Source organism: Octopus sinensis, linkage group LG5 (genome assembly GCF_006345805.1).
Source record: "Octopus sinensis linkage group LG5, ASM634580v1, whole genome shotgun sequence".
In the NCBI taxonomy this organism is placed as follows: Eukaryota; Metazoa; Mollusca; class Cephalopoda; order Octopoda; family Octopodidae; genus Octopus; species Octopus sinensis.
Genome location: NC_043001.1, coordinates 46,977,069 through 46,992,870, shown reverse-complemented (window position 1 = coordinate 46,992,870; position 15,802 = coordinate 46,977,069). Strand labels below are relative to the sequence as shown.

At 37.0% G+C, this 15,802-nt stretch overlaps 1 protein-coding gene across 2 annotated transcripts; it reads left to right on the top strand.

Moving 5' to 3' along the window:
- Positions 1-1,296: 1,296 nt before the first annotated feature.
- Positions 1,297-14,742, top strand: LOC115212139 (nicolin-1-like). 2 transcript variants are annotated; one of them, XM_029780980.2, is made up of 7 exons: positions 1,297-1,598; positions 5,683-5,758; positions 7,268-7,368; positions 9,721-9,831; positions 10,240-10,341; positions 11,949-12,050; positions 14,317-14,742. In XM_029780980.2, exons 1-7 carry the CDS (start codon positions 1,464-1,466, stop codon positions 14,356-14,358), a joined length of 669 nt encoding a protein of 222 aa, XP_029636840.1. In that variant the 5' UTR covers positions 1,297-1,463; the 3' UTR covers positions 14,359-14,742. The 2 variants fall into 2 exon arrangements, with proteins under 2 accessions (XP_029636840.1, XP_036359290.1); XM_036503397.1 differs by lacking the exon at positions 1,297-1,598 and adding an exon at positions 4,542-4,619.
- The last annotated feature ends 1,060 nt before the right edge of the window (positions 14,743-15,802 follow it).

Below are 15,802 nucleotides of genomic sequence, written 5' to 3'. Positions count from 1 at the left end.
CAAAAAGCTTGCAAAAAATTAGCACACTTTGTTTATATTCCGTAATTAGCAGTTCGGCAAATGGATATCGATGAAATAAATAGCACACTTGAAAGTAAGTACTGTGGTCAATGTTTTGTGGACATAGTCTCAACACTGTCCCAAATATGGGGATCAATATTCTATTATCGAGCTCACTGAGCTTTGAGAATTCGGTTTTGTCTTGTGTTGAGGATGTGCTATTGCAAGAGAAATTTCTCAGTGATTGCAAGCATCTGAAGTGATGACGAGGGTTCTAACTGCATGATATTCATGCTTAAATGGGGTTAGGTGGGGTGGGATAATGTGGTCGCAGTATATGCAGTTTCTGACGGGACGAAGTTGGCAATTACAAATTCCAGGTCAGGAGAGGCACTGACAAGGCTTTTCCACGTGATTCTAGGGAACTCATTTCCTTGGTTTCAGAGTAAACAGGATTGTAAAAGAATCGTTAATGTTGGAAAATGCCTTGTAGTATTTGTTTCGGTTCTTTACGTTCTGGGTTCAAACCTCGCTGAGGTCAACTTTGTTTTTCACCTTTTCGGTGTAGATAAAATAACGTAATGTCAAGAACTGGGGTCGATGTAATTGACTAACACCCCCACCTCAAAATTTCTAGCCTTGAGCCCAAATCAGAAATTATTATTTCTCTTTGCCGTAATATATTTACTACAAATATATATTATCCAGTATATTAACTGACATCTTTTTAAATAGATAATTTAGAGATTGTTTTTCAATAGGCATTAGCATTTACAAATGAAACAACTTTCCATGTACCTAAAGCCAATGTAGTCATCGAAATCCTGGGAAAAAAAGTCACAGAAAAAAAGTGTCGTTCGACGAAAAAAAAAACACAAGACTGTGACAGAGTTTCTTCGTGACATTTGTTGGATTGTTCATGTTGATCATCAACTTTAAAAACACTAAATATATACTCTACTCTAGACACAAAACCTGAAATTTAGGGAAGGGGAGAGTCGATTACATCGACTCCAGTCCTCAACTGGTACTTATTTTATCGATTTCGAAAAGATGAAAGCGAAGTCCACTCAGGCGAAATTTGAACTCAGAACATGAAGGGAGATGAAATATCGCTAAGCATTTCGTCCGGCGCGCGTTAACGATTCTGCCAGCTCAATAAATTGTATTGAGAAATTGAATAAAGGTATTTTTCCACGTATGTGTAAGGCCATCATACATATACTGTGTACAATTCATGTGCTATCAGTTTAGTAAGTGACTTGAGATATTTTTTGCGTTATTCCTTTAACTGTTTATAGTTATTAAATAAAATGTTATCTTTTCCAGTAACATTTTTTTCGCTACCTTTGTTTTCGGGACACCCCTTAATCAGTATATGAAACCAATACTGACCAGTCCAGTTCTAACACCACCGTCGCAACACTGTTCTATCAGTCAACAACGTTTGTCGACACGTTGCTATGGCGGCAACAGTGCAGAAGGCTTTGGCGTGTTCGCAACAACCACCCGTTTCCATCCTTGTTGGTAATGACGCGAATTTCATAACCGGTCAAAAAATCATTCCAATCACTTTTCCCTACCTAGTTATCTCTGGGGTAAGCAACAATGTGCTTTTACTTATTATTTAATTACGCGCGCACGTGCACACGCACACACATAACTGTTGTTTAGTCTAGAGTCAGCAATGATTGAGCAGACCTCCGATTAAAAGTATTCTAATCATAACATTTTCATATACATTTCGCGTATGTACACAATGTAGGGTGTGATTGATATATAAGCGTTTTGGCTGTTATTTGTAGCAAGTCGAGCAACCACCTTAGGCCTCCTTCGTGGTTACAAAGTTGTATTCAGCTGTGCTAGCCAACTGAAATACCTATCACTAACACTAACAGAGGATCCATAAAACTGGTCTCCTTTTTCGGTGTTCTTGTAATTATTTTATTTATTTATTTTTTTTTTTTTTTGATAGGCGACGTAACTTGACGTACCGCATCTTAACCACACAACTTGATTTATCTTTTACTTGTTTCAAGTACTGGAGTGCAGCTGTGCTGGGGCACCGTCGTGGGGAGTTTTGGTCGAATATATCAACTCCAGTTCTTTATGTTATTTTGTTTTTTAAGTCCTTGTTGTACCGGTCAGTTATAACGAACCGCTAAGTTACAGGGGCGTAAACAAAACAACGTCTGTTGTCAAAAGGTGGGGAGGAGAATACAAACACGTGTGCATGCGCATAATGGGCTTCTTTCAGTTTCCGTTTGCCAAATCTACTGACAAAGCTTTGGTTGGCTTGAGTCTATACTGGAAGACGCTGGCTCAAAGTTCCATGCAGTGGGGTTGAATCTGAAATCATGTGGTTAAAAAGTAAACTTCTTACTAAACAGCCATGCCTGTTTTTTTGTTTTGTTTTCTTTTGTTTTTGTTTTTGCAAGAAGTAAGGTAAAATAAGATATTTATTTGCCATCGTGGCTGTGTGTAAGAAGCTTGCTTCTCAACCATATGGTTTTGGGTTCGGTCCCACTGCATGGCACCTTGGGCAAGTGTCTTCTACTATAGCCTCAGGCTGACCAAAGCCTTGTGAGTGGATATGGTAGACAGAAACTCAAAGAAGCCCATTGTGTGTGTGTGTTTGTTCCCCCATCACACTTGACAACTGGTGTTGGTACATTTATGTTTCCATAACTTGGCAAAACAGACTGATAGAATAAGTACTGGGATCGATTCAATCAACTAAAAATTCTCCAGGGTGGTACCCGAGCATGGCCACAGTCTAATGACTGAAACAAGTAAACGGTAGAAGATAAAAAAAAATTCAACAGAAAGTGCAGAGATTTTGTTTTTTTTTTGTTTTTTATGTGGTAAAATACAAATTATTACAATAACATTCATTATCAAATACTTACTCTCTTCCTCTCTGTCTTTCTCTCTTTCTCTCTCTCCCTCTCTCTCTCCCCTCTCTCTCTCTCTCGAAAGATCACCATTCACTTGAAAATAATTTTTAAAAAACATTAAAACATTGTCTGTTTAAAGAAAGCTAAAATATAAATACTTACTGTACAAACAACTTACATTTTTGAAATCACATTCATTTAAAAATATTTCTAAATGATAAAAATATTGTGTGTGCCAAAAAGTTGACTTTTTTTCTTAGAGAGCGTGAAGACTATGTGTGTGTATATGTCACAGATAGCGGGTGTGTGTTTGTGTTGATTGACACACTATGACATTCATTAGATGTGTGCATATTTTGTATGTGTGTTGATGTCATGGAAGCCATGTTTTTTTGTCAAGAAATAACAAACAAAAATTTTATTTAATCGTTTCCATTAATAAATAGAGGTTCTAATATCACAAATTATTTTTGTACTGCTCTGCCGAAGGTAAGTATGAAAATAAATATGCAAAAAAATTAAGTTAAAATATACTATTTCTTAGATATTTTAGATTCACTCATACATCTCTGGAGTTTTAGTATTATTAAGCTACATATATATACACATACATATATATATATATTCACACACATATATATACACACATATATATATACATATATATACATATATAGAATAAAACTTTATATATAAAGAACGTGAAATTCACGAATTGACGAACACGGTAAACAGACAGTCATTCAGAGCCTTCATTCTTCAGTCAGAAACCGATTCATCATGGCAAATTTCGGCTGTTTAATTCTGAGATTTGCTCCAAAACGACCAGCCCCAAGGAAAAGCTAAGCTATGGGCATTAGATTTCCTTGGTAGAAGGAAAGAATGTGACAACAGAGACGAATAGGAAAACAAGAGACGAAGATAAAATTGGAAACAGTAACGAATAAAAGCAGGAATGACACGGGGCATATAACTATAATAATAAATGCCAAAACGAATTTCTGTGTGTCAGTGTGTCACACTTTGACGATGATAGTTAGTGGTGATGGTAGTAGATCTGAAGGCAGCAAAGTCAAAGGTATTGATGGTGGTGGTGTCAGAAGTTTGAATGGTGTGTGTATGGCAGTTGCAGTGGCGATGGTGGTGATACTGGAGATGTGATGGTTGAAAACAATCAACAGAAAGAGATAGAGAGAAAGAAAGAGGTTAGATTGAAAAAAAAAACTGTACTGACCTCCAAATCGGAAGACAAAAAAATGTTGTTTATCACACAGCTTTGCAATAAGTTCCAAGTCGACAAATTATATCATTGTTTTGATGAAAATTGTTCATTGCTTGAAAAATATTGGTCAAGTTTAATAAAATTTAATATGTACTCAATGCATGAAGTGTCATTAATGGGCCCAAGGCCCAATGAAGAGCCTATCACAGGAGTTAGCTTAAAAGCCACCTTTTAAGCTAGTATATATATATATAATATAATGTACGCACACACACACACACTCATATATATACATATATACACACACAACAGGCTTCCACACTGCTTTCATGTATGAAGTTCACTTACACTGTATTGGTCAACCCAGGGCTCTAATAGAAGACATTTGCTTAAAGTACCACACAGTGGGACTGAACCTAAAACCGCATGGTTGCACAATGAGCTTCTTAACCACAACCATATTACTTCTTATACCAAGGATCAGGAATAAAAACAACAAGGTAGAGGTTCCCATGTTGGATCATGTTAGATTTTGTTTTTATTTAACATTACTTTTATTCATGTAGATATTATGCCTTCTATCAAACAGTACACAATCAAGAAGCAAACATCATCATATTTCTGTATTTAAATACTTTAAGTATTTAATAGAGGAAGTAAATTGATGGGATATAAGCCATGTTGCATAGAAGAGGTGCCAGAATATTTAATGATTAACCTTTTTTTTCTAAGATGAAATAAGCATTATTTAATATCTTTTTAATGAAGAGAACCAGAAAATGTGTTTACTTTTGGTTATAATAGTGAATTAAATTGAGCCTTTCTTTCTTTTTTCTCATGGAGAGAGGTTAAACAAGAGAAGTGATGGTAAAACCACCATCATCATTATTTAATGTCCATTGTCCATGCTGGCAAGCCAGAGAGCTGCACCTGGCTCCAGTCTGATTTGGCATGATTTCTACAGCTGGATGCTCTTCCTAACACTAAGCACTCTACGGTGTGTGCTGGGTGCTTTTAACACAGCAACCACATTAGTGCTATTACATGGCACCAGCACAGGACTCTTCTTCACCAGGGTGAATCTTCTTTACCAGGGTGAGTGGCTTTAATACTTCTGCATTCTTTATCTATGGCCTAAGTTTCTCCAAATCACAGGGTAAATCTTAGCTGTGAGAGACTCAACCTTTTCCACTAACACTTAACTAAAGGACAATTAATACTAAAAGAAGTGAAATAAAACCAGTACTTGTTTATTATTGGCTTAATGATCCTCCTGAGATACAACAAAATGACAAAAACAATTGTGGCTTGTACCCATAATATAATTGTACCCATAATATAGAGCAGTTGCTGATATTATAAGTGACTGGTTTATAAATCAATCAGAAACGGATAAAGGAATGAAGCAGTCATTTTGTATATCAATAAAAAATAACGATTGTCTTTGATAGGTAAAAATACCTTCAAGTTATTTATAAATACATAACCAAAAAAAAACCTATGCTCTTTAAAATTAAAAAAAACAACTCTTTATTGCTAATTATATATTCTGTTTGTAATTAGATTGATGAAATCCACTTTCAAAACTATTACACAGCTTTACTTACAATCAAAGCCAAGTTCCAACTTGCTAATCAAGGTAAGATAATTAGTTTTTGTCATTCGATGATGTGCCCCCACCCCCGCCTCATGTAACCTAACAATAATCAGATTAAGCTGACAAGGTGACAGGTTACCAGTCAAAAGTCAGCCTTCTGTATCCTATCACTAGCATTGTACTAAGTCCCTGACACCTTCACTAACTCTGTACAACAATGTACACTTAACCTTGTTTTAAAATAATTTTGTGGTTATAACCAAGAGAAAGACATTTGGTTCTGATAAATAAACAATCTTTATTTTGACCTAAGTGGATCTCATTCAGCCTCAGTGCACTCAGAACTTTAAACTATTTATATATCATTACTAAACTGCCACTACAGTGTCTGTTATGAATAAATAAATATATATATACAGATCCATGTTTTATGTATTTAATTACACTGGGAAATTAAGCACCCCCACTCCCTGTGATGGACTTTTCTGCAGCTTGGGATGAGGATTGAACTGAGAAAAGTTCAGAGGATATCCTACACTTAATAAATTACAGGTACTTGTTTGATTATCCTCAAGCTATCAAAATGTTACTAACAACAAAATATGTCTTAATGGTTTAACAAGGAAGAATGGACAGTGCCCATAAAGTTCACAAGCCCTCCCAGATGTGTGAGATTGATGTGACTGATGCTCAGCTTGAAAATCTGTAAAGAAATATTTGTAGGAAAAAAAATGGGTGTGAAGGAATTCCAGAAGGTTGTTGCTCTGAGATAAAAAAGGATTACAGAAACTGGTTAATGTGGGGCTTGCAAAAATGATAGTGGCCATGGTAGGGGGGAAAAATACTGTGTAGGTGATGGGAAGGGGAAGAAAAGTATGTGTGTTTTGTAGGCATGAATGAAGGGGAATACAACTAGGTAATTCAAGGGAGCAAACAATGCTGCTTTTAGTGTTACTTGAGTCTGCTGTCGATTTGTGGTTTCAAATCAGTTTTGTTTTCTCTAATCACTTTTCTGTACATGCAAGAGATGGTCTCTTTGTTGGAGTCCTATTGGTATGATGTCCATTTCAGGTATTTTAATATCTTTGAGAGACTACAATTTAAAATTTGAAATATGATTATTGATATGTAGAAGGAACTATAATAAAAAGGTATAGGCTAAGAACTGATGAATACCTACCTGCACTCTAAATTTCTTCCTGAACTCATTGTTAACTCTCACCTTACAGGCAGCACCTCTGTACATGGCTTGCACAAATATCACAAAACATTCATCTAATATTAAGCACTAGACTACAGAGCATGGTGCCTGTCAATGGTCCTCTCCTGCTTGGTGACTGTTAAATATAGTGGTTTGCTCTCTCAGTTAAGAACTTCTATAATTGCTTCACTAGAAGCAGAACATCAGTGTTACCCCATTTAGGCATAAACCTGAACAGCAGTTCAGGTTTATGCCTAGATGGGATAACATAATTATTATTTATGTATTATAAATATCCATAAATGCTTAAATTCATTCTTGTTATTTTCTTTTTTGGGGAAAAAACTTAGATTCCAAAGTATGGAAGACATGCCTGAGAAAGTATCCATTAATGCCAGCCCCACACTGTGAAATTGGCTCAGAGAGCAACTTTGTGATTGGCAAAAAACAGGTAAATATAGGTATTTTCCATTAATACAAAAGAATTATTGCTATATTTTGAGAAAGTCACATTTTCCAATAATTAAACATGTGTACCGACTGTTAATCTTACTCATTTCTTCATCATTTAATAATTAAGGTGAATAGTAGTAGGGGTGTAGCACAACCTCCTAACACTAATATTTAAATAATGAAGGAAGGAATAACAATTATTTATTTGAGTGTTTAGTTATTGGTAAATATAACTCTGCCAGTTACAGTATTATTGCTTTTGAAAAACATGATTTCTTTGCAAACATTTATAATAAACTATATCAACTTTATTGTATTTTTGAAGAGTTATATTTTCCAATATGATTCAACATATGAACCAATAATGGTTATTATGCTCTTCTTTATTCTTTATGAGATACAGCATAAATGTATGAACAGGCCACAGGACTATGACAAAAAAGATTCCTTCTTATAATGAAATAATAAATATATGAATAATAATCACAATCAATGCATATGTTTAATTACTGGCAAAACAACTCTTCCAAAATATAAGGTCTGTTCCAACACATCATTTCGGTTCAAACTTTGTGTCAAACATGTAGTTAAAAAAGCTAACACCACTTTACCCTTGTGGTTTAAAAGTGTTAACATTTGTTGACAACACTTGCTGAATTAAGACAGCATGCTGGCAGAATTATTAGCACACTGAGCAAAATGCTTAACAGCATTTCATCCGTTCATACATTCTGAGTTCAAATTCTGCTGAAGTCATCCTTGCTTTTCATCCTTTCAGGGTCAATAAAATAAGAACTAGCTGAGCACTGGGGTTGATGTTATCGACTTACCTCTCCCCCAAATTTCTGGCCTTGTACCAAAATTTGAAATTAATATTTATTGCATTACAAACAGGTTACTAAGATCTTACTGTGTTACATAAGGAACTTACCTCAGTTTGTATCTTCATTGTGATAAGACACCGAGTTGAAATAAATGTTGGAATAAATGATAAAATGAATGTTTTATGGTCATCATCATCATCATCATCGTTTAACGTCCGCTTTCCATGCTAGCATGGGTTGGACAATTTGACTGAGAACCAGATGGCTGCACCAGGCTCCAATCTGATCTGACAGAGTTTCTACAGCTGGATGCCCTTCCTAACGCCAACCACTCTGCGAGTGTAGTGGGTGCTTTTACATGCCACTGGCACGAGGGCCAGTCAGGCGGTACTGGCAACGGCCTTGCTCAAATGGTGTTTTTTACGTGCCACCTGCACAGGAGCCAGTTCAGCAGCACTGGCAATGACCTCGCTCAAATGCTTTTTCACATGCTAGTAAGGTGATGCTGATAATGATCACGCTCGAATGGTGCTTTTTACATGCCACCCGCACGGCTATTTTCTACGTTCAATCTTTGACAGAGACTTTAGCTTTCATTCATCTGGAGTCAGTAAAATATGCCTATGCATGTACTCGAACAAAAAGATGACTGAAAATGCAGAACCAAATGAAATACTGTAAATTCTTTAATTTTATCATTAGAGTCACTGAATTGCTTGACCATTGGATGAAAAACCTTGCAATAATTATTCTGCCTCTATAAGGCAGAGAGTTGGCAGAATCATTAGCACATTAAGCAAAATGCTTAGTAGCATTTCATTTGTCTTTACATTCTGAGTTCAAATTTCGCTGAGGTCAGCTTTGCCTTTCATCCTTTTGGGGTTGATAAAGTAAGTACCAGTTGAGGATTGTGGTCAATGTAATTGACTTACTTCTCCCACCAAAATTTCTGGCCTTGTGCCAAAATTTGAAACCAATATTTATTCAGTCCCTGATCTCTAATTTCAAACCCCCACCAAGATCAACTGTGCATTTCATCCTTTTCAGTTGATAAAGTACGTCCTGGATGGTGGATTGGTAGAATTAGGGGTTGGTGACAGGAAGGGCATCCAGATGTAGAAAAATCTACCTCAACAAATTCCATCTGATTTGTGCATGAATGGAAAAGTGGATGTTAATTGAATATGATGGTGGTGGTGGTGGTGGCGGTGGTGATGGCAGTGGTGGTGGCAGTGGTGGCAGTGGCGGCAGCAGCGGTGGCAATGATGATGACAATGATGATGATGATGGTGGTTGTAGTCATGGTCATCGTCATGGTGGTGAGGAGGAGGAGAAGAAGGAATAAAAAGAAAAATTACCAGTCGTATATCAGGATCCATTAACTTAATTACACACCTTCATACATACTGTATGTCCTTGTGCATGAGTTTAAAAATTTATTTTTTATTGTTTTTTTTTGTGGATAAAATTATTTCTTTTCCTTTTCTCTTTCTTTCATGTATATCTTCTGGATCATTCTAATGTAGTTAATCTGTGAATTGACGAATGTTGTTGAACTAAAATTAATTTTACTACAACCTTCACCTGTCTGGATTGATTTCTCTTTAGAAGATATAAAGCTGTTCAGAGGATCACAGGTAAATACCAACAGCAGTGTGTGTGTGTGTGTTTCTTTACCTTGACATTACATGATAGTTGTAAATAAGTGTCATCATCATGCAAGCAGTATCGTTCATTCCCAGTCTTCCATGAAAATATGTCACGTCATGGTAAAATATTACCTTGCTTGGAAAATAGTTGAGCGTTGGTGAGAGGAAGGCCAGATCTCAACGAATTCCATTGGATCCATGCAAACATAGAAAGGTGGATGTTAAAACAAAGATGATGTATGTGTATGCATTTGTATGCACATGTGTGTCTGTGGGAATATTTGCACGTTTGCATGTGTGAAGTATATGTGTGCATCTGAATATGCATGTATGTATATATGTTTGTGTTTGTGTGTACAAATATATAATATTCAGTGACACTGTCTATTTCAAAAGCACTCTGTCGTACAGAAACCAGTTGACAAGGAGATAAAGGATGATGAAGAGGAAAATGAAGTTGAAAATGAAGATGGTGATGAATGCATGAAATACAATCCAGTAAGTACTTACACCAATTTTGCTTTTGTTGCCAAAGATGGGTAGGTAGATTACAGAGATTAAAGGCGGTGAGCTATTAAAAACGTTAGACGCCGGGCGAAATGCTTAGCGGTATTTTGTCTGCCGTTACGTTCTGAGTTCAAATTCCGCTGAGGTCGACTTTGCCTTTCATCCTTTCAGGGTCGATTAAATAAGTACCAGTTATGCACTGGGGTCGATATAATCGACTTAATCCGTTTGTCTGTGTTTAGTCCCTTGTGGTAGTAAAGAAATAGGTATTTCGTCTGCTGTTATGTTCTGAGTTCAAATTCCACTGAGGTCGACATTGCCTTTCATCCTTTCGGGGTCGATTAAATAAGTACCAGTTACGCACTGGGGTTGATATAATCGACTTAATCCATTTGTCCTTGTTTGTCCCCTCTGTGTTTAGTCCCTTGTGGGTAGTAAAGAAATAGGTATTTCGTCTGCCGTTATGTTTTGAGTTCAAATTCTGCCGAGGTCGACTTTGCCTTTCATCCTTTCGGGGTCTATAAATTAAGTACCAGTTATGCACTGGGGTCGATGTAATCGACTTAATCCCTTTGTCTGTCCTTGTTTGTCCCCTCTATGTTTAGCCCCTTGTGAGCAATAAAGAAATAAGGTAGATTACAGCTTGAACTTTGATACATTTGGTTTGTATAGCTCAACCTAGCTGTATACGAACCAACAAGGAAACTCACCACTTTATGTGGCTACTGGACCTGCTACAAATTTCAGCAAAATATCTCTTAAATTATATGTATATATATATATATATATCCTAACGTTTTGAACATGGAGGGAGACATTTGATAACGAAATCACCCTGAATATGAACTGTCTGAAAAAAAGATGTGATGGTCATGTCCAGAATATTTTTGAACATGGATTTGCTCAAGCAGGGCTGATCAGAGGTTAGACATAAACAACTGCAAGTAGCTACATACAAAGAATCATACAAATCAACATTATGATCATCTTCACCAACATCATTAATGTTGATCTCGGACAGGGTCTTGCCTCCTTGTTGCACTCATTTACTATGTGATAAATACAACAACATCCAAAAACTGCTATTATTTGTTGTGCATGGGATGGTCATTTTATAATTGGATGCTTTTCCCATCACTAACCACTTTACAGAATGTAAAGGCGTCAAGCTGGCAGAAACGTTAGCATGCCAGGTGAAATGCTTAGCAGTATGTCATCTGCCACTACGTTCTGAGTTCAAATGCCACCGAGGTCGACTTTGCCTTTCATCCTTTCGGGGTCGATAAATTAAGTATCAGTTAATCCCTTTGTCTGTCCTTGTTTGACCCTTCTATGTTTAGCCCCTTGTGGGCAATAAAGAAATAAGAATGTACTGGATGCATTATATCATGCCATCAGCTCTAGTGAGATTGACTACCTAAAATGTCCTTTTTATTTTGCATTAGTTCTTATTCAGAGTTATTGCCCTCCTATACAAATTGATTTCCCCACTGATATCAGAGTCCACTTCATCTTTTCCTTTTTCAGCATAGCTTTTATGCATGCATTTATTTATTAAACTTTTTTATATCTATTTCTATTATTTCTTTCCTTTCTAGTTTGGTATGGATCTGTCTGCTATCTCCAAAACAATGCAAAAGTGGTCCCTTATCAATCAGCCATTGAATAGTCGGTCAAAAGTAAAGCAGAGTAAATACGAGGTTTGTATTTAATGATGTGCATCTGTTACTGCTCCTACTACTATTCTGTTATTACCTCTGTTGTTACTACTACTTGCTGCTGCTGCTGCTTGTTTGTTTGTTTGTTTGTTGAGCGAAGCGGTCTTCGTCCATAGTGGGAGAAGTCCAATACATGGTCCTTTGCTATTCGTAAGACTCCCAGAAGAGAAAGCAGGTCAACCCTCGACACCGAGAGCATCGATGGATGGATGAATGCACATCCAGGCTCAGTGGTTGCGTAGGAAGTCGGGGACAAGAAACAGGAAGAAAGAGTGAGAGAAAGTTGGAGCAAAAGAGTACAACAGGGGTCACCACCATCCCCTGCCGGAGCCTCGTGGAGCTTTAGGTGTTTTCGCTCAATAAACACACACAACGCCCGGTCTGGGAATCGAAACTGCAATCCTCCGACCGCAAGTCCACTGCCCTAACCACTGGGCCATTGCGTCTCCACTGCTGCTGCTGCTACTGCCATTAATTCTATAACTGTGTCTATCTGCCCAGTCCACATTGCCTCATGGTGTGTAGATATGAGTACTAACATACATAATGTGGTGAACACAATAATTTTTAATTAACTAAAACTGTACCTGCATTGAAGAGAACCACACTAAAGCAAGGATAATGACTTGAAATGTTTTTTTTATTTCTAGTTATTGCAATCAAGTCATAATTCATTAAAACTGAATATCAATATCAACACATTGTGTCTATATATTCTATCAAAATTTATACACGACCTATCCAGTCATCATCATCATCATCTTTATATTTTATCTATGTATCCAGCCAACATTTGAAAATTGTATCTATCCAGTCAATACTCCATATATATATATATATATATATATATATAGTTAATCCAAACATGAAAACAAAAAGAGAAAACACGAGGACGTGGAACAAGTATAGTGTTATTGGACGCTCAAGAAAAAAAAGAAAGAAGGAAGATTTAACGTTTCAAGCAGAGCTCTTCGTCAGAAACATAGAAAAAGGAAAGATCCAAAGAAGGGAAGGCGGAGGAAAAAATCGTCAACGATACACATGCAGTCACATCCACGCAATATTTATGTCTTTCTAGTCAACATGTACACACATCAACTATCCAGTCATCATTTATAACATCTTGTCTATGTCTTCATCATCATCATCATTTAACGTCCATGTTCCATAATGCTATGAGCTGAATTGTTTGACAGGGACCACTGTGTCCAAGGACTGCATCAAGCTCCAGTGTCTACTTTGGTGTGGTTTTTATGACTGGATATCCTTCCTAACACCTATCCCTTTACAGCTTGCACTAAGTGCTTTTATTTCGTACCACCTGTGCTATTGAGATCACCATGTAGTTTGCAGCAGGACTATGAACCCTAGGGTAGATTGGGTGAGGGGAAGGTTAGCTTCATATTAAGGGATGAGTGGATTATTATGAGTGGGGCAGCACAGGTTTCTCCATAGAAATCTGCATGGCTACTCACACCTGGTATGCTCATGAGAGAGAGAGACAGACAGACATACATAGACAGAGATATAAAATAGCTAGTAGGATCTGAAAGTGCCCAAGTTGCACTGAAAGGTACAAGCTGGGTAGAAGTGGGTGACCCTATCAAAATCTAAACACTGTATCTGTCCAGTCAACATCTGCTCATTGTATCTGTCCAATCAATATCTACATACTATCTCTTTCTAATAATTTTCTACATGCTATCTATATATCCAGTCAACATTTACACACTGCGATTATATATCTGCTGTCTAGGAGTCTATTTTAAAATAGCTTCTGTCATCTTGCTGCTGCTGCTGTTGTTGTTGTTGTTGTTGTTGATACCATCAACACCTTCATGTTCATAATGATAAAACTGATGAAAATGAGATGATCATCATTATTACTATCAGTGCCCTACGAGTTTTGCTATTGTTATTGTGATAATCATTGGGGATTCTCCTTGTTGTCATCCCCTCCACACACACACACACACACACACACACACACACACATTATCATTATTGTCATCATCATCATCAATTTTGTTAGTTTGTTGGAGTGCAGGGTTAGTTGTTATCATCTTGATTGCTTGTGGTTTTAGTCATAATCATCAGCTTACTCATTTAAATCATAATCGGCGGCATCATCATCATCAGCATCATCATCATCAACAACAACAACAACAGTAACAATTATCCATCTAATTTAACTGTCTTCGTATCACAGTTATTTAATGCATCATTTGTTTTTTTTTTCTCTTTTCAGATAGATGGTTCCTATGATATCAAATTGTTATCATATAGTTGAACAACACTCAATGTATCTGATATCAATGTATCATTGAAACATTTCTGAAAATCTAAATTTTGATGGATTATCCAACATCAGCTCATAACCATCTAGCTAACTGATAGAGTACATAACATCAACTTATCATATAGCAGAATAAAATTCAATGACATTTGTGATACAAAACAGTATTTATGTAACTAATTATAGTGCAATGGATTATGTGATATCATCCTTGTTATCATGTATCTTAATAAAGTTTTGATAGAACATATATGAACTTATCATTCAAGTGAATGAAACTCAATGAAATTTCTGGTACAAAAAAAATAATCATATAAGAAAATGGAACATGATAGATTATCTGTTATCATCCTATTTATTATGTAACTAAATGAATTTCTGACTCACTATAAAATATAAACATACGAGGGGCGTTCAATAAGTAATGCCTCTGACCCACTTTCAGTTGTTTGATCTAGCTGAAAATTTACATGTGCAATTATTTATATCTATATAGATTAGGTGGCAAATTACAGCTCTGAACTAATTGTGGTTTCTAATATACAGGTGTTTGAACTGAGTCAAGTGTGAAATGGAGCCTGTTGAGTGTCGAGCAGTGATCCGGTTTTTGTATTTGGAAGGACGCACACCACGGGAGACTTTTGATGAAATGAAAGTAACTTATGGTGATGATGCCCCATCATATGACCTTGTAAAACGCTGGCATCGTAAATTCAAACATGGTTGGAACTCTGTGGAAACAGCTTCCAGATCTGGTTGCCCCCTTCTGCCATTGATGAGGCATCTGTCCGTCAAGTTGAGGCTGCCATTTTGGAAGATCGACGCATAACTATTTGCCAAATAGCCCATGAGGTCAAGTTTAGTACCGGGTCTGTGGAAACTATCATTCATGACCATTTGCATATGCAAAAGGTGTCTGCCAGATGGATTCCCAGGTTGCTCACACCTTTCCAGAAGCAAGAACGCGTCGAGTGCTCGAGGATGAATTTGGAGATGTGCCAAGAAGATGAGTCAAAATTTTTCAAAAGACTGATTACACAGGATGAAACCTGTGTCCATCACTATGATCCAGAGACCAAAGCCCAGTCAATGCAGTGGAAGCACCATGACTCACCTCCTCCAAAGAAGGCAAGGGGACAGCCCTCCGCTGGCAAGGTCATGCTCACAGTCTTCTGGGACCAGGACGGAGTAGTGATGACAGATTTCCTGGCAAAGGGTACCACAATTACAGGAGCCTATTATGCTTCACTTTTGAGGAAATTAAGAGAAGCTATCAAAATCAAGAGGCGGGGCAAGATCAGCAAAGGCATCCTCCTCCTGCAGGACAACACTCCGGTCTACAACTCGCGTGTCGTCAGATCAGAAGCACAAGCATGCGGCTATGAACTCCTCCCCCATCTCCCTACTCTCCTGACCTTGCACCCTCTGATTTTCACCT

Bases quoted from the DNA above. Each gene is read 5' to 3' on its own strand.
- LOC115212139 (XM_029780980.2), top strand. From the start codon at position 1,464: ATGGCGGCAACAGTGCAGAAGGCTTTGGCGTGTTCGCAACAACCACCC. The intron at 10,342-11,948 runs GTAAGTACTTAC...TTTCCTTTCTAG, and splicing joins AATGCATGAAATACAATCCA to TTTGGTATGGATCTGTCTGC. The intron at 12,051-14,316 runs GTTTGTATTTAA...TTCTCTTTTCAG, and splicing joins TAAAGCAGAGTAAATACGAG to ATAGATGGTTCCTATGATAT.